This window comes from Miniopterus schreibersii (genome assembly GCF_964146895.1).
Source record: "Miniopterus schreibersii genome assembly, chromosome: 3".
In the NCBI taxonomy this organism is placed as follows: Eukaryota; Metazoa; Chordata; class Mammalia; order Chiroptera; family Miniopteridae; genus Miniopterus; species Miniopterus schreibersii.
In genome coordinates, this window is record NC_138103.1 from 11,447,485 (window position 1) to 11,469,814 (window position 22,330).

The 22,330-nt window shown below is 54.9% G+C and overlaps 1 protein-coding gene and 1 pseudogene across 2 annotated transcripts; one reads left to right on the forward strand and one right to left on the reverse strand.

Moving 5' to 3' along the window:
• Window positions 1-763: 763 nt before the first annotated feature.
• Window positions 764-11,135, forward strand: GREP1 (glycine rich extracellular protein 1). The gene is made up of 27 exons (XM_081132645.1): window positions 764-795; window positions 1,246-1,278; window positions 2,062-2,091; window positions 2,168-2,200; window positions 2,649-2,681; window positions 3,471-3,500; window positions 3,577-3,609; window positions 3,949-3,978; window positions 4,060-4,092; window positions 4,874-4,903; window positions 4,980-5,012; window positions 5,106-5,135; window positions 5,998-6,030; window positions 7,458-7,490; window positions 7,579-7,608; window positions 7,698-7,730; window positions 7,829-7,864; window positions 8,548-8,592; window positions 8,852-8,893; window positions 9,004-9,036; window positions 9,438-9,500; window positions 9,585-9,614; window positions 9,704-9,763; window positions 10,134-10,247; window positions 10,533-10,577; window positions 10,673-10,726; window positions 10,960-11,135. The coding sequence occupies exons 1-27, from the start codon at window positions 771-773 to the stop codon at window positions 10,983-10,985; spliced, it is 1,050 nt and encodes a 349-aa protein (XP_080988771.1). The 5' UTR covers window positions 764-770; the 3' UTR covers window positions 10,986-11,135.
• Window positions 11,136-14,521: 3,386 nt separating this feature from the next.
• LOC308554489 (ferritin light chain pseudogene) lies at window positions 14,522-15,048 on the reverse strand (annotated as a pseudogene). Its single transcript has one exon. The product of its transcript is annotated as a ferritin light chain pseudogene (transcript).
• Window positions 15,049-22,330: the final 7,282 nt, after the last annotated feature.

The following is a 22,330-nucleotide window of genomic DNA, read 5'->3' on the forward strand; positions in this document are numbered from 1 at the left end:
CAGGCAAGGCCCTGGGGCTCAGAGTAGGGGTGTGGCCGAGGGGGTAGCTGATCCGGGCGCCTGACCCTAGTTCTAAGGGGAGAGGAGGAGTGAAGTGGACTCACCGACTCATGGACAGTGCCCTCTCTTCCTCAGGTGTCGGAGGACTAAAACCTCAGAAGCCAGGTGAGACCCGCACTCTGCCTCTCCCACAAGAAACACTCATTCAACAAACATCCAGGGGCCAGCCAAAAGCCTGGGGCATGTGGGCAGGCGGAGGAAGACAGGAAAGGAGTGTGAGTGCAACTGGAGGCCAGGATGCCCACTAGAGGGCGGGGCCCACTGAAAAATGAGGACCCGGGAGGGTGCAGGCCTTGGAAGTGGCTGGGAGGCCATGGGGCAGGAGCTAATGCTGATAGCAAGCAGCTGGTGTGGAGAAAGAAGCCTCAAGGAGTTCACCCTCCCAGTTTACATGGCTGCTGGCAGTGAAACCTAACCAGGAGGACCCAGGCAGCTAGGTATGACATTCAAGGCTCTGGAAGGAGGCTGGAAGCCAAGGGAAAGTCTAGGATCCAGTTAGGTGAGTCTAGGTCTGGGGTGAGAGCTAAAGGGGCCAGGCTTAGCGTGGAGCCTCAGAGAGAGGCCAGTACCCAGAGTCCCCTCTCTCCTTCCACCAGGCCCTGCAGCTCAAAATGGCTATGGACCAGGTAGGGGCAGCCTGGGGTTCTGGGGAGGCTCAGGGGTGGGGCCCTGGTCCCTCACTGCTCCCTGTCTTTCCACCAGGCTTTGGAATGGGTGTGAAGCCCCAGAAGCCAGGTGAGCCTCACCCCAGCTTCTTTCTTTCCACTTCCCCCAAACCCTGAGCTCCCAACCCCTCATTCATACCCAACCTGAATCTGTACCCCCAGCATTCAGGAACAGAAATGTGCATGGGCTTGGAGCCCAGCCAGGTGAGACTAGGGGGGAATCTATGTCTGGGTGTCTCCTCCTGCCTGCCTCAAAGGCCTTGGAAGGGCAGGCTTGGTGAATAATTGAGGGGGCACTAGAAGGAAGCCTCTAGGATGCCAGCTTTCTGGCTTGCTCCAAGAGGGAGACATTTATCTCCACCTCAGCCAGAGCCCCCAGTCCCTTCAGCTCACCCTCCCTTTCCCCCAGGCCCAGTAACCCAGAATGGATTTGGAGCAGGTAGGAGGAGAGTGGGTAGGAACCTGGGCAGGCCCTGCAATGGGCTTCTGAGTTCCTCACCTGCTCCCAAATCTTCTTCAGGGTTTGGGGGCGGCATGAAGCCACAGAAGCCAGGTGAGTCGTGCCATAGTCTTGTCTCTATTCGTGTACCCTCTGAAGCCAGAGCACCTCCTACTCACACTTCCCTGTCTCTCTCCAGGCCCAGCTGGGCCTTCCCTGGGGCAGGAGCCCAGGCTTCTTGGAGGGAGAGGAGAGGAGAGGGTTAGGAACTAGGGCAGGGGGCTGGGGGTGTGTGTAGAGAACTAGGTGCCCAGTAGTGGGGAGATGGAGGGTTGGCTTGTAGCCTGGGAAGGAGAGTGAAACCTCAGAAACCAGGTGAGGGGAAAACCAGGCGAGGCACCTCTGAGGCTGCCTGATTCTGTCCTGCCTTCTACTGAACCCCTCCACATACTGCCCCTCAAGCCCACCCCTGTTTTTCCTCCCCAGGGTATGGTAATGGAAATGGACTGGGAACCCGGCTAAGTGAGGGCAGCTGGGCCTGGGTCCTGAGAGACTGGGAGGGAGGAGAGGAGAGCTGGGAGGCCTAGTGGAGCCTATGTTAGCCTCTCTGCCTCCCAGGCCTAGAAAGGGATATGAAACCCCTGGGCCAGGTGAGAGGACAGCCATCCTGCCCCTCCTCATTTCTCTCAGGCCTCTCTCTTTCATGACCTCCCTCAACACTAAGTACACTGAGGGGGGGTCTGTGCATGACTCAGCAGAAGGACACTACCTGCTTCAGGAGTAAGGGTGTCGGGGCACCAAGGACCATGGGGAGAGGAGTGGGAGGCACGCCCAAGGGACCCCCAGTGCTGGCCTCAGCCCCACAGCCAGCTTTATTCCCCCACCTTCTCCCCACAGGCCCTGCAGCTCAAAACGGCTATGGACCAGGTAGGGGTAGGCTGGGGTTCTGAGGAGGCGCAGGGTGGGGCCAGGGTCCCTCACCTGCTCCCTGTCTCTCCACCAGGCTTTGGAGCGGGTGTGAAACCCCAGAAGCCAGGTGAGCCTCACCCCAGCCTGTTTCTCTCCACTTCCCCCAAACCCTGAGCTCCCCTCCCCTCATTCATACCCAACCTGAATCTGTACCCCCAGTATTCAGGAACAGAAATGTGCATGGGCTTGGAGCCCAGCCAGGTGAGACTAGGGGGAAATCTATGGGTGTCTCCTGCCTGCCTGCCTCAAAGGCCTTGGAAGGGCAGGATTGGTGAATAATTGAGGGGGCACTAGAAGGAAGCCTCTAGGATGCCAGCTTTCTGGCTTGCTCCAAGAGGGAGACATTTATCTCCACCTCAGCCAGACCCCCCAGTCCCTTCAGCTCACCCTCCCTTTCCCCCAGGCCCAGTAACCCAGAATGGATTTGGAGCAGGTAGGAGGAGAGTGGGTAGGAACCTGGGCAGGCCCAGCAAGGGGGCTTCTGAGTTCCTCACCTGCTCCCAAATCTTCTTCAGGGTTTGGGGGCGGCATGAAGCCACAGAAGCCAGGTGAGTCGTGCCATAGTCTTGTCTCTATTCGTGTACCCTCTGAAGCCAGAGCACCTCCTACTCACACTTCCCTGTCTCTCTCCAGGCCCAGCTGGGCCTTCCCTGGGGCAGGAGCCCAGGCTTCTTGGAGGGAGAGGAGAGGAGAGGAGAGGGTTAGGAACTAGGGCAGGGGGCTGGGTGTGTGTGTAGAGAACTAGGTGCCCAGTAGTGGGGAGATGGAGGGTTGGCTTGTAGCCTGGGAAGGAGAGTGAAACCTCAGAAACCAGGTGAGGGGAAAACCAGGCGAGGCACCTCTGAGGCTGCCTGATTCTGTCCTGCCTTCTACTGAACCCCCCCACATACTGCCCCTCAAGCCCACCCCTGTTTTTCCTCCCCAGGGTATGGTAATGGAAATGGACTGGGAACCCGGCTAAGTGAGGGCAGCTGGGCCTGGGTCCTGAGAGACTGGGAGGGAGGAGAGGAGAGCTGGGAGGCCTAGTGGAGCCTATGTTAGCCTCTCTGCCTCCCAGGCCTAGAAAGGGATATGAAACCCCTGGGCCAGGTGAGAGGACAGCCATCCTGCCCCTCCTCATTTCTCTCAGGCCTCTCTCTTTCACAACCTCCCTCAACACTAAGTACATTGAGGGGGGGTCTGTGCATGACTCAGCAGAAGGACACTACCTGCTTCAGGAGTAAGGGTGTCAGGGGCACCAAGGACCATGGGGAGAGGAGTGGGAGGCACGCCCAAGGGACCCCCAGTGCTGGCCTCAGCCCCACAGCCAGCTTTATTCCCCCACCTTCTCCCCACAGGCCCTGCAGCTCAAAATGGCTATGGACCAGGTAGGGGTAGGCTGGGGTTCTGAGGAGGCGCAGGGTGGGGCCAGGGTCCCTCACCTGCTCCCTGTCTCTCCACCAGGCTTTGGAGCGGGTGTGAAGCCCCAGAAGCCAGGTGAGCCTCACCCCAGCCTGTTTCTCTCCACTTCCCCCAAACCTGAGCTCCCCACCCCTCATTCATACCCACACCTGAATCTGTACCCCCAGCATTCAGGAACAGAAATGGGCATGGGCTTGGAGCCCAGCCAGGTGAGACTAGGGGGGAATCTATGTCTGGGTGTCTCCTCCTGCCTGCCTCAAAGGCCTTGGAGGGGCAGGATTGGTGAATAATTGAGGGGGCACTAGAAGGAAGCCTCTAGGATGCCAGCTTTCTGGCTTGCTCCAAGAGGGAGACATTTATCTCCACCTCAGCCAGACCCCCCAGTCCCTTCAGCTCACCCTCCCTTTCCCCCAGGCCCAGTAACCCAGAATGGATTTGGAGCAGGTAGGAGGAGAGTGGGTAGGAACCTGGGCAGGCCCTGCAATGGGCTTCTGAGTTCCTCACCTGCTCCCAAATCTTCTTCAGGGTTTGGGGGCGGCATGAAGCCACAGAAGCCAGGTGAGTCGTGCCATAGTCTTGTCTCTATTCGTGTACCCTCTGAAGCCAGAGCACCTCCTACTCACACTTCCCTGTCTCTCTCCAGGCCCAGCTGGGCCTTCCCTGGGGCAGGAGCCCAGGCTTCTTGGAGGGAGAGGAGAGGAGAGGGTTAGGAACTAGGGCAGGGGGCTGGGTGTGTGTAGAGAACTAGGTGCCCAGTAGTGGGGAGATAGAGGGTTGGCTTGTAGCCTGGGAAGGAGAGTGAAACCTCAGAAACCAGGTGAGGGGAAAACCAGGCGAGGCACCTCTGAGGCTGCCTGATTCTGTCCTGCCTTCTACTGAACCCCTCCACATACTGCCCCTCAAGCCCACCCCTGTTTTTCCTCCCCAGGGTATGGTAATGGAAATGGACTGGGAACCCGGCTAAGTGAGGGCGGCTGGTCTGGGTCCTGAGAGACTGGGAGGGAGGAGAGGAGAGCTGGGAGGCCTAGTGGAGCCTATGTTAGCCTCTCTGCCTCCCAGGCCTAGAAAGGGATATGAAACCCCTGGGCCAGGTGAGAGGACAGCCATCCTGCCCCTCCTCATTTCTCTCAGGCCTCTCTCTTTCACAACCTCCCTCAACACTAAGTACATTGAGGGGGGGTCTGTGCATGACTCAGCAGAAGGACACTACCTGCTTCAGGAGTAAGGGTGTCAGGGGCACCAAGGACCATGGGGAGAGGAGTGGGAGGCACGCCCAAGGGACCCCCAGTGCTGGCCTCAGCCCCACAGCCAGCTTTATTCCCCCACCTTCTCCCCACAGGCCCTGCAGCTCAAAATGGCTATGGACCAGGTAGGGGTAGGCTGGGGTTCTGAGGAGGCGCAGGGTGGGGCCAGGGTCCCTCACCTGCTCCCTGTCTCTCCACCAGGCGTTGGAGCGGGTGTGAAACCCCAGAAGCCAGGTGAGCCTCATCCCTTCCTAGTTTTCTCCACCTCTTCAAAACTCAGAATTTTCCGCCCCCCCACTGACACTCTACTTTGATATATCTCCCTAGGATTCGGGAACGGGCTGGGAGCCCAGCCAGGTGAGACTGGTGAGGTCTGAGGTGGGGGTCTACATCTGAGCTTCCTCTCTCACCTCTAGGCTTTTGAGGGGTAGGACTGGGGAATGATTAAAAGAGGCTGGGGCCAGGCTGGTGTGGTTCAGTGGTTGAGTGTCGACCCATTAACCAGGAAGTCACAGTTCGATTCCTAGTCAGGGCACATGCCCAGATTTCAAGCTCAATCCTCAGTCGGGGGAGTGCAGGAGGCAGCCAGTCAGTGATTCTCATCATTAATGTTTCTCTCTCTCTCTCCCTTCCTCTCTCTGAAATCAATTTAAAAAAACATATTAAAAAAAAAAAAAAAGGCTGGGGACAGCCTCCATGATCCCTGGTTCTGGCTTGACTTTGAAGGACACATGCGAGCCTTCACCCCACCTTAGGCAGGGTCCCAAACCCCCTATTCATCCTTCCCACCCCCACTGCCCCCCAGCTCAGGATACCTACTAAACAGGTAGGTACTAAGGGGTTGAGAGAAGCTGGAAAGGAGGAGAGTAGGAGGCCCTTGCGGGGTGGGGTGGGGAGGGGGGGTGTCTTCACCCAGACCTTGTTCAGATGGTCCTCTCATGAGCTACTGCCTGACTTGGAGAACTCAGAGTTGGCAATAGAATGGAGGTGGCATGAGACAGAGGCGGCCCCAGGGCTGTGGTTCCTAAACTGAGAGAAGAAGAAGCAGCCCAGCTCCATTCTCCTTCTGCCTCTCCCTCTCCTGTCCCCACAGGCCCTGTGGTTCCCATGGGCTATGGACCAGGCAGTGGAGTGGGCCCTGGGGAGCCAGATGCTAGGCTAGAAGAGAGGCCCAGTGGGTGGGTAATGGGTCCCTCACCTGCTCCCATCTCTTCTCTAGGCATTGTTGAGGGCATGAAGCCTCAGAAGCCAGGTAAACTCTTCCTCTCTACCCCCACTGTGATATTGTGATTTATAATAAATATATATTTGGTCTTCCATCCCGGCACAGAGCTGGCTCCTAAAAGCCTTGGAATTTCCAAAGTACTGAGAGAGATAAAGGTTCTTTTGTTGTGTTAATGAGGTGACTTTTGGAAAACCCTTTGGTCACCTAAGGGGAGGGGGCTGGTTGCCAGGGGAACCCACCTTGTGATTGGAGGGTTGCAACTCTTAATCCCACTCCCTTACTTCTGGGAAGAGGCGGTGCTGGAGATTGAGTTCAGTCACCAGTGGCCAATGATTTAATCAATCCTCCGGGTGTAATGAAGCCTCTATAAATACCCAAAGGACAAGGTTGGGAGAGCTTCCTCGCAGGTTGGTGAACGGGGTTGTGCAGGGAGGGTGGTGGGCTCCAGATGGAAGCTCTGCATGCCTTCCCACATACCTTATCCTATACATTTTTGTTGTTGTTATTGTTAATCCTCACCTGAGGACATTTTTTCCACTGATTTTCAGAGAGAGTGGAAGGCGGGGGGGGGGGGGGGGGGGGGGGGGGGGAGACACACACACACACACACACACACACACACGGAGAGAAACATCAATGTGAGACACATTGATTGGTTGCCTCCCACATGCATCCCAACCGGGGCTTGGGACTGAACCTGCAACCCAGGTATGTGCCCTTAACTGGGAATTGAACCTGAGACCCTTCAGTGTGCGGGCCGATGCTCTGACCACAGAATCAGAACCATACTGGCCAGGGCACCTTATCCTGTACATTTTGTTCATTTGGCTGTTTCTGAGCTGTATCCTTTTATAATAAACCTGTGATCTAGTATGTATTTTCCTCAGTTCTGGGAGCCACTCTAGAAAATTAATTGAACCCAAAGAGGGGATTATGGGAACCTCCAATTTATATAGCTGATTGGTCAGAAGCACAGATGACAACCTGGACTGGCAATTGGCACCTGAAGTGGGAGGAGGGAATATTATTGTGGGACTGAGCCCTTAGCCTGTGGGATCCGATGCTATGTCCAAGTAGATAGTGTCAGAATTGAGTTAAATTGTAGGACACCCAGCTGGTATCTGAAAATTGCTCGATGTTAGAAAAACCCCAGAATTGAAATTGGTGTCAGAATTAGACCCCCGACTCCTCTTCTGTCTCCAGAAACTGTCTGTTCCCTCTAACCCTGTCCCCCTCACAACCTCCAGCCTGTCTCCCCAGTTTACAGGAATAGGCTGGGAGCTGGAGCGTTCCCCAGTGACGGGGCCAGCCAGGAGAGGGAGGCAGGGCAGGCCTGGAGTTCTGGGAGGTGGAGGGGAAGAGGTAGTCCCATGGGGTGAAGAGTTGGGTACTGGGAAAGAGAAAGGGCAGAATGGAGTCCACCTGTCACTCAGTCCCCATCTGTTCCTCCCCAGGCCTAGGAGGGGGCATGAGCCCTCCAAAGCCAGGTGAGCCCATCCCTGCCCTCGCCCATCTCCACCTGAAGTCTCCCCCCCTCCCCCAAGCCCCAGACCTCATTCCTGCTCTCCCTCCCAGGATACACACCAGGAAATGGGCTCCCACCAGGTGAGTACAATGAGGGTCTCGGGTAGAGAGGGCTCACTCCTAGGGAGGGACTGGTCCCCTCTGAAGCAGTCTCTCTGTTTCTCCTGCAGGTCTGGAAGGGGGTATGAAACCTCATAAGCCAGGCAAGTGAGAGAGCCCCCTCTTTCTGTCCTGTTCCTTCTACTTCTCCTTCCAGGACCCCCCCCATACTATCCCTCACATCCCTGCTTTTCCTTTCCAGGATACGGCAATGGAAATGGGCTGGGGGCCCAGTCAGGTGAGGCCCCAGGGGCTGGGGGTTGGGCGGGGGTGGGGAGGGATATTACTGGAAGCCCTTGGGGCTGGGTGGGCAAGTAGCAGGAACCATGTCAGGTGGCTGGGTCACCTGGTCCCTAGAGCAGGTTGTGACCCGCAGGAACTGGGCTTTTTCTGACCTGGCCAATGTCCCCACCTTGGAAGCTGTGCCCAAGCTACTGCAGGCTGGTGGATTGGCTAGGACAGGCCAGGAAGGCAGCCGGAATAGGCACTGGTCTAGGCTCACTGCCCTCTCCCTTCTCCTATCTAGGTCCCTGCAGTGGGAAGGTTCCTCCATTGCTTCTTCCCAGGCTTCCCACTCCAGGGGGTCCTTCTGATAAAGCAGGTGGCTGGGGCCCCAAATCCAAGCCCCCTCCCCCAGTGCAGAATGGCAAGTTCCCAGGTCAGTGTGGAGTGGGGGGGCAATGAGGGGACAGTGATGTACCTGGTCCCAGGAGGGGCTGGGCCGGGCTGGGCTGCTCAGAAGCCCATATACCCATTCTTCAAATGAGATTGAGGCTTGTTGAGAGCCAGCTGAAGAAAAACCTGAATTCTGTCCCTGAGACCCGTGTGACCCCCAATATGGCAGCTCCCCGGAGGCCCTGCTGTGGCAATCCCAACCTGCCTGGCCCTGGGCTTACTCCTGTCTCTTGGTTTTCTTTCTAGCACCGACTCCAGCCATCCAGTGGGGACTGAAACCTCAGAAAGCAGGTGTGAGTCTGTTTGCCTCAGTCCCCATGCCAGATCAGGGTCACTCCCCCATTACCCTTATTCCCAAGCTGCCTCAGCTGTTCAGGCCGGGAAGGTCCCTCCTGAGTCTACCCTCCTTTTCTCTTACTGCTTTCTAAACTCAATTATTCTGATTACTTTCCCTGTGGATAGGAAGAGTCCCTTCTTCCTTCTCTGAGTTCCTAAGATCCATACTTGGGAAAGTGTGGGCCCTCCCCACTGATCTCCATTCTCCTCACAGGGTACCACCCTTCAAATGGCTATGGACCAGGAGCAGAACTGGGTGAGGGGGCCCTCCTTTGTCTGAATTCTCCCTCCCATCCCATCCCCCCACCTTGTGGCTATTTCTGACACACACACCCCCATTTCTGACCCTTGTTTCCTCTACCCTAGGCTTTGGTGATGGCCTCAAACCTCAGAAAGTTGGTGAGCCCCCCAGGTCCTCATCTTGGGCATGACCTGTCACCTCCTTCATTGCGAGCCCTCCTGTGGTCATGTCTCCCGGTCTCTTCCCTTATCACCCAGCGCATATGTACTATGCACTGAGCTGTAATGGTGGCCAGAGCCAGGTGCGATCTTACCTCAGGTGAGGGTAGAGTGACAGACAGGCCAGGTGGGAAGGGAAGCTGCCCAGAAGGCTGGGAAAAGTCAGGGAAGGCTTCCAGAAGGCTGTGCAGGGCTATCTTGCTGAAGGTGGGAGGATATGAGAGGCCCTCTCTAGGTGGTCTCTGAGTCAGCCTGTCTCTCCATGAGCTGGTCACCCTGGCTTCTCCAGCGCTGTCCACCCCCACCCCTACCCCATCCCCTCTCCAATCTGTCTCCTGCAGGTTTTAGTTACGGGAATGGTCGTCTGGGAGCTGGAGTCTTCACTGAGGCCCTCCTGCAGCCAGGTGCCTGAGGGTGGGGTTGGGGGGGCGGTGAAGGGGCTCCTGGCTCAGGGACTGCTCATGCCTCTGACTTCTTTCCTCCTCCAGGGTTCCCTGGGGCCAATGGCTTTAGAAACTGTGAGTTGGACCCAGGGGACAGAGTACAGGGGGTAGGGGAAGGGACATCCAAGGGCTGGTCAGGAGTGAATCACATGGATCTCTTAAAGGGTATGGCGAGGAAGCACTGGTGTACCCCAAAGCCGCAGCTCCAGCCTCTGAAGAACATGGTAAGAAATGAGAGTTCTGGCCCGGCTGGGCGTGGCTCAGCTGTTGAGCATTGACCCAGGATCCAGGTGATCAGGGTTCTATTCCCGGTCAGGGCACATGCCCGGGTTCCGGGCTAGCTGATCAATGACTCTCTCATCATTGATGTTTCTATCTCTCCCTCTCCTTTCCTCTCTCTGAAATCAATAAAGATATATTTAAATAAAAAAAGAAGAAAAAGAAATGAGAGTTCAGGGAGCAGAGTGAACCCTGGCAAGGGCTGTTGGGACAAGGCCAAGTGGGTAGGAGACCCTGAGGCCCTGGGAGGACTGGGGCATTCTGGGTGTTCAGGTCCGGTGGGCAGTGGTTCCCATTTCAGCTCTCCTCCTGCAGGTCAGACTGAGGCTCTGAGGGGCTCTCCTTGGCCCTCCCTCCAGCCTTGGGGGGCTGTCTTAAAGCCTGGATATGGGGCCAGAGGCGCATACCCAGGGGTTGAGAGTCAGCCAGGTAATTGGGTGTGTGGAAGAACATTGTTGGGGGGATGAAGGGTGGCTTTAGGGAGCTGGGTCCTGGGCCCAGGCCCACCCCATAGCCCTACAGAGATGGAGGGGACATTCATGGTGGAAGGAATATGAGGGGGACAGGAATGGATGGAACTGGAAGAGGGATAGGTAGAGCAGGGGTCCCTGAGCATGAACCTGGCACTGGGACTAAGATGGGGAGGTAACAGACCAGAACAAGGGCCATCGGGAACTCAATGTTCCTACCTTCTGTCCGCCCCCCCCCCCCCAGGGCCCTATGGACAGCTGAGGCCAGAGCTGGGCCCCAGGCCCTTTGGTAAGTAGGGGTCTCCCAAGGCCTGAGCTGAAGCTGGGGGGAACACTCAAAAGTTCTGTGACCTAGGTCCGCTGGCTTGTCTGTCTGTACCCTAGGGGGCCCTGAGGTGAAGAGAGGCCCCAGTGGCCCACCGGAAAATGGCTATGGAGGTGAGAGGGAGCACAGTGGTCCCGTCCCCCACTCTTCCCATGCCACCACTGTCACCCCTTCAAGCTGCACTTGGGGATGCCCCCAGCTTTTTGGAGGGATGGCAGACTCTCAGACCTTGTTTTGTTGTCTGCTGAGTGACTGACCTCAGATATAAGAGGAGGGAGAGGGCTCAGTTTCCCCCAAGAGGTGAGGAGGGGACACCTCACCAGGGCTCTGCTTTGCCTCTTCCCAGGCCGCTGCCCTCTTGGGAAATGCTGAGCACCTGAGCTGATCCACTGCCCACCCTGAGTGCCTCTGTACCAGAGCCTGGTCTGCTTGGCAAGGACAGCCAGGCCCCTTGGGCTTGGTCTCTGGCCTAGGGCCTCCTACGGGCTGGAAGTATTAATAAAGGCCATGTGCTTCCCTGTTTGCCTTTGTGTGCCGTGGGGGGGGGGGGGCGGTTTGGCTACCTGGGGTTAGGGGCCCCTGGGCCTACAACCTCCACTCTGTACCTCATTCATTCACTCATTCAACAAACTGTGGGCTGTGTGCCAGGGGCTTTGCTCTGATGGGAGAGACCATGAGAACAGAACAGATTCAGGCCTGCCCTTGGAGAAGGGGCATCACTTGGCAGCAATCTAGTGGAGGAGCCACATCCAAGTTAGGGAACTTGTACATTATTTGTGTCTTTTTTTTTTTTTTTTTAAATATTTTTTATTGATTTCAGAGAGAGGAAGGGAGAGGGAGAGAGAGAGAGAGAAACATCAATGACAAGAGTCATTGATTGGCTGCCTCCTGCACGCCCCCCACTGGGGATCGAGCCCGAAACCCAGGCATGTGCCCTGACCAGGAATCGCATCTCGATCTCCTGGATCTTAGGTGAATGCTCAATCGCTGAGCCACGCAGCCTGGCTATTTAAAATCTCATTTTCTTTAAGCTTTTACCCTTGCTTCTGGACATCATTGTACTGACTAACCTTATAATTCGTATGTAAAACTCACTTTCACATTCTTTGATTAATGTTCAGTTAGAGTATAAATTTGACAGATTGATGCCCCCCAAATATTGTACTTGCCTTACAAGCCTGATTAATTCAATTCCCTTAGGCATTTCAAACTATTACACACACATAATCTACTTGATCTCATAATGGAGGGTGGTGGTGGTGGGGTGGAATCTAACCAGTAACATCTTCCTAAGCACTCCTGGAAATGAATAAATCAGACACTTGTTATCTCAGATTACTGAATGTTTCCAAACATCTTAAAAAGCCAGTTACTAATCCACTATCAGTATCAGTGCTGCTGGATCACTTTATTTTCTCAAGTTGATTTTAGTTGAAAAGTTGATGGGACTTGGCACCCTCTGAGGAACTCAGTTCATCTGTTGGCCTGGTTTACGATAACTTAGGTGGAGATCAAAACATTACCACAGTATGCACAATGTTTTGGGTGTATCAACATTTAGGAGAGTCTGTAAACATTACTGGAATTTCAGCCTAATTTCTCTTAGCCCACCTCATTTGATTTTGTTGTATTTGAGAATCATTATAGACTTTTGCTTTTTCACAGAACTACTGATTCTTTAAAAATATCCGAAGTGTCTCATCATTTATTTCTCTTCCCTGAGGCATGGATGGAATAAACCACATCATCTCTTTACTAGGGAACAGGATTAGGAGCCAACATCTGGGTGCAAGGACCACCAAGCACACTGTCTCTGAGGGCAGTGGGTGATACCTTCCTAACTCACCTAGAAATGTTCTAATATTGTTATAAAGGTTTTTATATTCCAATTTTAAATAGATGGATCATTTTTATGATTCTCACCCATCTGTCATTTACAACTTTTCTTAGCAATGTTAACAAATGCTACATGTCAGTCAAGCTTTGCTTTTGAATTAATATAATTTTAATTTTAAAAAAAAATCCTCACCCAAGGATATGTTTTTCATTGATTTTAGGACAAAGAGAGGGAAACATCGTCCGTTGCCTCCCATTTGCACCTTACTGGGGATCAAACTTGCAAACTGGGTATGTGCTCTGACTGGGATTCCAACCCGCGGCCCTTTGGGACACAGGACGACGCTCTAACAAACTGGGCCACACAAGTCAGGGCACAATTAATATAGTTTTATCTTTTCTGTAAGGTAACAATGGAAATCTGCATAGATCTTGACCCACACGCAGGCACATCAGTCCGTTAATCACCAAGGGCAAACCTGAAAGAGGAGAGTCACACTCTTCATGGGCCTCCGCAGAGGGGCGGGGCGGGGTTGGCCGAGGGGTTTGCAGCTGCTCAGTGGACCCTCAGGCCAGGTGGGGGCGCCCTCCGCGCGTGTGCAGTGCCTGGTCACAGGGAGAGTAGGCATTGGAACGTGAGGCACCCGGGGACACAGTGATTGGCTGGACGGAGACAGCGCTGCTGCCTCTGATTGGCTGCCAGTGGTAGGTAGCTCGTGCCCGCCAGCGAGAAAGACGCGTAGACCGTCAGCGCATTGTCTCTTGATTGGCTGGAAAGAGTTGGCGCACTGCTCTGATTGGCCGGCCGCTCCGCTGGACACCGCGTGGCTTCCAGCCGAGGAAAGAGGCCCCGGCGGGCGGCGCAAGCCGAGCCCTGGCGCGGTGGCGACCGCGGCGGCGACCACGACGAGCAAGCTGGCGGCGCGACTCTCCCGCTCCCGCTCGCACCCGCGGCTCCCCCGCGCCCACTCGCGGCTGGGCCGGGCCCGTGCGTCCCTATCGCTGACCCCGCCGCCCGCGCCGACCCTGCCGCACCTGCCGCTCCCTGACCTTCCTCCCGACCTGCGGCCCGGGCCGCCGCCGTCCTCGGCGCTAGCCCTGGCCGAGCTGCCGCCGCTGCCCGCGCTCCCGCTGCGGCCCGAGCCGCTGACTCCCTGGGGCCCCGGTGCCTACCTGACGCTGCCCGAGTTGCCTCCCGAAGCTTACGTTCCCGCGCCGCCCGCCGCTGCTCTTGCCCTGCAGAACCTGCCCCGCCTGCCTGCGCCCGCGCCGCCGGCCGCGCACCTGCCGCTGCCGCCGCTGCCGGAGACCGCGATCGCTGCCACCCCGGGGCCGGTGGGCGCGCGCGGCCGCCCGCCGCTCGTAGCCGAGCCGCCGCCGCAACCGCTGCCGCCGCTGCCCACGCGGCCCTCGCCCTTCAGCCTGCTGGCGCCGCCCGCGCCCCGCGACCCCTGGCCGCTACCGCCTTTCCCCCCGCCCCTGCCGCCTCATCTGCCGCCGCCGCACTTCTTCCTGTCGCCGCCCATTTGACAGCCGGGCCCTCCGGCCGACGGGTGGGTAGGCAGCCCCCCGGACACAGGGCTGTGCTCCTCGCCGCCTGCCCCACGGGCAGATTCAGGAGGTGTGGGTCCGCGCCCTGAGTGGGGAAGAGGGGAGTGGGCGGGGAGAAGCCCAGGTCTGGGGGAGAAAGCAGCAAGTCTGAAAATAAACTCGTTTATTCCATTTTCTCTTCCTGCTCTGTAGCAAGCCTCTTGCCTGGTTATTTGAGAATGTAACTCATCCCGTGCTGATAAGCTGGCTGGTAATCAGGGCGGGTGGGGCTCGGGGCCCACAGCACGTGGCTTGAAGAAATGAAACATAAGTTTAAGTGCTTTAACTAAGGTACTCAGAATGTCTCATTTTCTTTTCTTTTTTGCTGCAAAAAACTTTGTTGTTTCCATTTGGTCCAGTGCGTGGGAGAGGGCTCCAGGGTGGTTAAAAGGATGCCTAGTGGTTTCAGGGAGTGGCTCAGGCCAAAGCCAGACACCAGGGGGGTGCAGAGGGGCTGGCAAAGGCCTCTGCTCCAAAGGCTCCTAGTGGTGCTTGAGGGTGAGCCCTTCCAAGAGACACTTCCCCAGCCCAGCCGGGGCCAGCCAGCCTGTGGAGTTAGTCAGACTACGGTCACCCATCTTCTTGCTAAGTTTCACCTCATCTAGGAAGTGGTTCTCCAGGAAGTCACAGAGCTGAGGGTCTGTGCCAGTAGAACATGGGGCACGCAGATCCAAAAGGGCCTGGTTTAGGTTCTTTTCCAGAGCCGTGGTGGCTCCCATGACGTCCTGAGTTTTACCCCACTCATCCTGGGAAGGCTTCAGCACGCCCTGGAAGAGAACTTGCCACTGCGCTGGTTTTGCATCTTTAAGATAAGCTCCGTGCCCTCAAGCTTCTCCTCAGCCAACTCCCAGCTCGTGGAAGAAGTGGTCTAGGCCCTCCAAAGCCACATTGTCATGGTAGAAATAGAAGCCCAGAGAGAGGCAGGTGTAGGAGGCTCACAGATACAGGTTGGCCAGGTGGTTGGCAGCCTCCACCTTGGTGGAATAATTCAATGAATTTGGGAGCTCATGGTTGTCCGGCAATAAGGAGTTATTTTAGTTGTTTTAAAGTCTAAAAACCTTGTTGGGCCCTGGCTGGTTTTGTTCCGTGGTTAGAGCATCGGGCCGAGGACTGAAGGGTCTCGGTTAGATTCTGGACAAGGGCACTCACCTCGGTTGCAGGCTCAGTCCCCACCCTGGTCCAGGTGCATGTGGGAGGCAACCAATCAGTATTTCTCTTCCACATTGGTGTTTCTATCTCTTTCTCCCTTCCATTCTCTCTGAAAAGCAATGGAAAAATATCCTCAAGTGAGGGTTAAACAAACAAAACCGGTGTTGGCTGATCTGGGAGACTGAGGGTGTCTGAGGTGGTTCCGAAGGTGGTAACTGGAGAAGAGGTTGAGGAAGGGTTTGGATGCCACTGCTAAGGCTCTCCTCTGCTTAGGTTCGTATGGCTTCTTGGAAACTCAGATCCTGCCTTCCAAATCTTAAGTCATACTTTCAACTGAAATAGATCCAGGGGACCCGAGGGCCTGGGTACACCAGGGAAATAGCAGTGTTGATGGACAATCGATACTGGGACCTGGAGCAAGGGTTGTGAAGTCATCCCCAAGAGACAGGAAAGCTTCCACGGTGAGTCATGAGAGGAAGCCCCTGTTCTTTCCCCGTCTTCACCTGCTTTCCACTGCCACCCTGCCAGTTTCTCCCCAGCATACTACAACTCAGAATAAAGTTCTCTTTGTTACTCGGTAGCTTGGGCTCAGGTAACCAGGCAGACGTCCTATCTCAATGGGCACTTCTGTAGCAACTCAGGAGCAGTATCACAAAGCCAACTTGACCTTGGGGGACCTCTGAGATCCTGGGACCTATCAGCAAGAAAGGCAGTGTATGAGTTTCCTGTGACTGCTGTAGCAAATCACCACAAGCTGGGTGGTTTAAAACAACAGAAATTTATTCTTTCCTAGCTCTGGAAGCCAGAAGTCAAAATCAGGGCTGTGTTCCCTACCAAGGGTCAAGGGGAGGATCCTCCCTTGCGTTGTACAGCTTCTGGTGGCTCCTGGCCTTCCTTGGCTTGTGGCCAAATCACTCCAGTCTCTGCCCCCATTTTCACAGGGCCTTCTGCCCTGTGTCTGTGTCTCAAATCTCTCTGTTTTTTTTTTTCTGGTGACACCTGTCATGGGATATACGGCCCACCCTAAGTCCTGAATGATCTCATCTTGAGATTCTTAACCTAATTACATCTGCAAAGATCCTTTTTTCAAATAAGATCATACAGGTTCCAGGGCTTAGGGCCACCCAGCATTGGGAGCCACCATCCAATCCATATAGGTAGTGTCCTCCCCCCTAAGGGGCCAGCCCATCTCCTGAGCTGTCTTCCCAGCTTCCCTTGCTGTGTTTCAGGCTCTATCCCTTGTTGACCTGGAGCCTTGGGTGCCCTTGGAGTCCCCTGGCAGGAGCCTAAGGCACTAGTACCATGATATAGCTCTCAGTGGTACAGGAAGAAAATTGATGGTCTTTCCCCTTTGTTGAATTATGGCCAACTTCTCATTCTTGCTGGCCTGCTGCTTCCTCTACCCTCTTTAGATCCTGTAGCCTTCCTCTCCTCTCAGCTAAGGATCGGGCAGTAAGCAGGAAGGACAAGACCATGTGTATCAGTCAAGAAGACAATTTTGGGGAGAGGACAACCCACCTTCAAAACTCCAGCTGGATAACTGCTGCTGGTTGAAAGCTGACAATTACAACTGATGATAAAGTTAATTGCTACCCTATCAATGGAGTCTGCCCAGGTTTACAAGTGAAACCACCATTATGCTCTTGACAAAATACACTTGTCAATACCTGTAGTGATCCCCAAGGTATATGAGGGGCTGGCAGCCTGGGCAAATGCCTTTGGTGACTCTGGAGGTAAGCAGGGCAGACTTCTCCCTCATTTTACAGCCAGGAGGCACCTGAGATTAGGGCAGCTGTGACTTGCCCAGTGAGGCCCTGACACCAGGTCTGGCCCAGAGTCCAGTAAGCTGCCTGCTGCAGGTGGCTAGCAAACACTGGTGCTCTCTGCTTCAGGGACACAAATGTGGTGAAAGTGAGCCAGGGTGGAGGGTGGTTGTTTTGTGGCATCAGATGCAGGTGTGGCTCTCTGCAGATATTTCCAGGCATAGGGAGTCTCTAGGAGTGGTTGGGGAGGAGGGGATTGCTGGCTCTAGGGTGGGATACAAGTGGGGTGGCACATGTGAGTCTCAGCCACAGGACTGCCCTGCTGTGCTGCCCTCAGAGAAGGGCACCAGGAGGCCCAGCTTACCCTGCACCTCCCCTTGGCGCTGGGCAAAGAGCTGGCTCTGAAGTCAGGGTCTGGTGTTGCATCAGGCTTGTCCTGTTTCACTCACATGTACTTAGGCCACATTTCCTTAGCTTGTTTCTATGTCTGGAAAATTGGGGTTGTAAAACTGGTGAGAATTTATTATTATTATTATTTTGTTAATCCTCACTGGAAGATATTTTTTCCATTATTTTTAGGTAGAGTGGGAGGGAGGTGGAGGGTGTGGGTAGGAGGAGAGAGAAACATCGAGGCTGAGAATTAAACCTGTACCCCAGGTACATGCCCTTGACCAGGAATCGAACCCAAGACCCTTCAGCAGTTGGCCAATGTCCAACTGCTGAGCAACGCTGGCCAGGGCCTGGTGAGAATTTTTATGGGACCTCAAAGTTTAAGCCACACATTTTGGCTCAGGAAGAACCTGGACAGGCTTTTCTATCTGCACTACAAGGGGGAGGGGGGGCTCGAGTGCCTCCCCAAAGCAGTAGGTGGTACTCTGAGGGCTGTGCAGCCCCTAAGCCCACCCAAGACCATTCCTAGCACCACGGTGGCTATGGTGACCACTAATTCTTCTTTATCATTGGCACACACTTCCTCTATAAGAGTGAGATAGATGCCCTGGCCAGTGTGGCTCTGTTGGTTGGAGTGTCATCCCTTACACCAAAAGGTGGCAGGTTTGATTCCCAGTCAGGTCACATACCCAGGTTGCGGGGTTGGCCGGGAAGCATATGGAAGGCAACCAATGATGTTTCTCTCCTCTCGCTCTCCCTTCCTCTCTCTAAAATCAATAAAAAGCATACCCTCAGGTGAGAAAATTTTTTTAAAAAAAGAGTAAGATAGATGATGGGGCTTTGGATTCTTCTGCCGACCTGAGCCTCCCTGCCTTCGGCCCTCCCAAGGGAACAAAGGCCAGGTCCAGTTCTGTCACACCCTGAAATGGCTGGTGGAGGGCCACCCCCTGCCTGGGTTTCCTCCCTAGGTAGGGGAATGTTCTGTCCAACCACTTTCCAAGACAGAGGCAGATGGGGGTAGGGAAAGTGTTAAAGTGCCATTGAAATGCTAGCCTGGGTGGGAGTCCTGACTTTCCATATCAATGGCATTCCAGCCCCCTCTCAGACCCTGCTTCAGGCTCCAACTTTAACCCTTCAGTTTCCAGATCCAACTAAAACCAGGTGGACCAGGTTTGGTCTTGGGACTTCCAGGCCTTTTTCCAAGGAAGGCTGAGGGCTGGAAGTGCATTCTTGCCTAGGTGCCCTAGGAATCTGTACTCGGCCACCCCCACCCCCTGTGGTCCTCTTCTACTTCTCCGACAAATTTCCCCATTTTTACTCTCCCTCTAGGCAGGTGCCTTATTAAACCGGGGAAGAGTGGGCGACATGAGGGAGGAAGCTGAAGCCTTTGGCCACCCTGGAGGTACCTCTGGCAAGGACTGGTCCCTGGAGGTGGGAGTAAAAGTGGGGGATATACTCATCCTCTGAGCATCCACCTCCCATGTGGCTGGCCAGCCCCTAGTAGTGCACGGTGTCTTCCCCTGCTTGAGTGTAGAGATTTTGGGCCAAAGAGCTGAGATCTAAAAATAATAGTGTGGACAAAAAGGGACCACAGGCTAACCTGACCAGCTCAGGGAAGGCCTGCGTGGTGGCAGCCTTGCAAACTCAGAGACCTAAAGTAACCACAAAGGATGGTCTGAAATTAAAACTTTTTTAAGTTAAAAAAGCAGCTTATGGTGGGTAGGCATGTCCTAGGCTGGTATCTTCTCTGACAAAGGTCAGTCTTTAATTATGATAACATATCGTTGGAATGTGAAAGTAATTTTCCTCTTTCCGGACCCCTCAAAGCACAGGCACCGCTCTGCAGAGACCACAAATCCCCTCATTGTTATTGAGTTAATTGTTGACTGTTAACTATCCTGCACCCACCTAAGTAAAAGAAGTGTGTGTCTATCACTTTACTTTTTACCCAATCCAAGAAGTTCACCCCCTCCCCACCTTGCTTTATCCCGCTCCCCTAATCTACCACCAATGGACTTCATGTAACCCACTTACGTCTCCTCTTTTGATTGTAATGTATAAAACAAAGTGCAGCCTTAGCCAGTTTGGCTCAGTGGTTAGTGTCTGCCCGCAAACTGAAGGGCCCCAGGTTTGATTCCGGCCAAGGGAATGTACCTCGGTTGCAGGCTGGATCCCCGGCCCTGGTCGGGGTGCCTGCAAGAGGCAACCAATAGGTGTGTCTCTCTCACACTGATGTCTCTCTCCCCCCACTCCCCACCTTCCATTCTCTCTGAAAAGCAATGGAAAAAATATCCTTGGGTGAGGATTAAAATAAATAAAGAAGATAAAGCCTTTAAAAAACAAAACAAATAAAACCAAGTGCAGAAGGAGCATTATCTCAATCCGTTGATATTCTGCTTCCTGCACAGTGTTGGCAGTTTGGCTCAAATAAACTCACAAAATTCTTCACAGGTTTGAATGTTTCTTAAGTTAACAAGAGGGTCCTCTTAGTGCCTTCTTGGGCCACTAGGATTACCTGGTGTGTGCAGCACTGCCCCAGGCCCTGTGACAATGTTGGGGGTTTAGAGCTGCAGAGCTGCCTGTGGAACTGGAGGACCCTGGAAGCAAGGCCCAACTGTCCCAGTTTCCCCAGGACGCAGGACTTAGTGCTCAAACGAGAATGTCCTTAGCAAATCGGGAGGAATTAGTCACCTTATGGCCAAGGCAGGCGGCAGACTTGCACTGGGCCTGGAGACCACAAAAGGCCCTGCCCTGGGGCTGCCCAGGATGGGGGGCCTTGTGGGCAGGTCAGTGGGCCCTTCCAGAGACAGGGGCTCTCTGAGTCTGCCTGATACCTGCCCAAACCTGTGGGGCTGGATTCCTGGCAGCCCTGCAGACACTGTAGAGGGAGCCCACTGAAGGCTTGCTTCTATTTGGCCTTCTTCTTAGCCACCCCCTCTCCCTGTGCAATGTGAGGCCTCTGATGCTAGAGGAGCTGGCCAAACTCGCTGCAAGATTCCCTGTGCCCATCACAGCCTGCTGTTATCTGCACTCCCCTCCCAGTTCTCAGGCATCCAGGGTCAGGCCCTCTTACTAGACAGCACTACCCCCGTGGCCCTGTGAGGTGGCACCAGGCCCTGTGGGGAGGCACCAGGCATGAAGGAAGCCCCAACCACAGGAGCCCACTTGCAGACCCACTGTTTAGCTCTGGCCTCACCATTTTAGGGGTTCTTAAGCTTTTTTGGGTCAACCACCCCTTTGAATTTCTCATGAAAGTATAAACCTCTCTCTCTTTTTTTAAATCCTCACCTGAGGATATTTTTTCCATTGCTTTTTAGAGAGAGTGGAAGGGAGAGAGAGAGAGACATCGAGAGAGACATTGATGTGAGAGAGACACATCAATTGGTTGCCTTCTGCACGAGCCCTGTCCAGGGCCAGGATCGAGCCTGCAACTGAGGTACGGGCCCTTGGCTGGAATCAAACCTGGGGCCCTTCAGTCCTCCAGCCTGTGCTCTAACCGTTGAGCCAAACCAGCTAGGGCAAACCTTTCTTAAAATATCCTAAAACCCATCCCCAGAGCAATGCACCAACCTGAAGTTAGAATCATTTATAGCCCTAGCCAGCTGGCTCAGTTGGTTGAAGCATCAAATGTGCCAGGGTTTGGGGTTTGATCCCTAATCAGGGCATATACAGGAGTCAGCGTGAATGGGTGGAACAACGGGGTTGATGGGTCGATGTTTCTTTCTCTTTCTCTCTCAAATCAATTAAAAAAAATTTTTTTAAAGAATTATTTATAAATAAAGCCCTATTGAGCAGATGAGGAAGCACCTAGCACCCTCCCCTCCCCGAGGCTTGTAGAGTGGTGCAGTGATCAGGTGTGCCTGTGGGGTCCTCCCAGCCCTCCTGGGCACTTGTTGAAGGGCACCTCCTCCCAGGGCAGTCAGGCCTCTGGTCTTCCTCAGTAGGCATGGAAGTGAGAGGCTCTCCCAGGGGAGGCTGCCTTTGAGAGTCCTCCCAACCATCCTGGAAAGTGGAATTTTTATCAGTCCCTCCCTTTTCACACAATAATTCTCAGTTCTTAGCACCGAGGGAGGGGAGTGAGGGAGTTCATGACCCCCCCCCCAAATGAGGGGCTCATGTTTGTGCTTCTGGGGGGTTTCTCGAAGAGGTCTTTGACCCAAGGGACCTTGACCTCCCATGATCTGCTCCAGGTGGGGTGGGGCAGGATTTGAGCCATGGTCTCTGACTCCCAGGCTGCCCCCCACCAAAGGGAGTCCCAGGGCTCCCAGGAGTCTTGAGGAGAGGGTCTTTCCTGAGGACTGTGAGGCAGGGTTCAGGGAGACCTGAGTCACCTGGGCCTAACCCCTGTTGGCTTCCTTCGTGGCGTCTCATCCAGAGTACTCAGTCCCCATGGGCAAGAGTGGGGTCCTGAGCTTCAGCGCCGCCCAGGGCTCCTGTCCCTGCTACTCTTCTCCTTTCACCCCAGGCCCTGAGTGCGCCTCCCCCACTTCACAACAGGCTCTTTATCCCCTGGCCCCTAGAGACCTAGCGCTCGGCCCCCCAGTTTCAGTGGAGAAGGTGGAGAGGGCATACCTGAGCTGAGGTAGAAGTGAGGGGGTGGTTTTCTAGGCCGTTGCCGGGACGATGTCACCTGAGCTAGGCGCCAGGCACCTGTCGCCTAGGGAACAGCGCGGGCGGGGCCTCTCCCCCGGGAGCCGCCGGGCGGCTGGGCCGAGACTGGAGACGGATCGAATTCCTCAGAGTCCTAGCGGGGGACAGGGGCGGGCGGGGGTGCGCGGAACTGGGAAAGCTGGGGTACGTTCGCATTATGATGAAATGAACCCGCCCGGGGGAGAGCAGGGACTGGGGGGGGGGTAGGGAGGTGGCTGGGGGGCGGAGGAGGCTCAGGAAGGCGGGCTGAGCCCCTCAACGCCCCCACTTTTCTGTCCTGAGCCAACAGTCATGGTTTGAGCCTCATTTCTTCTCCCAAGCTGATCCTCAATCTTACCA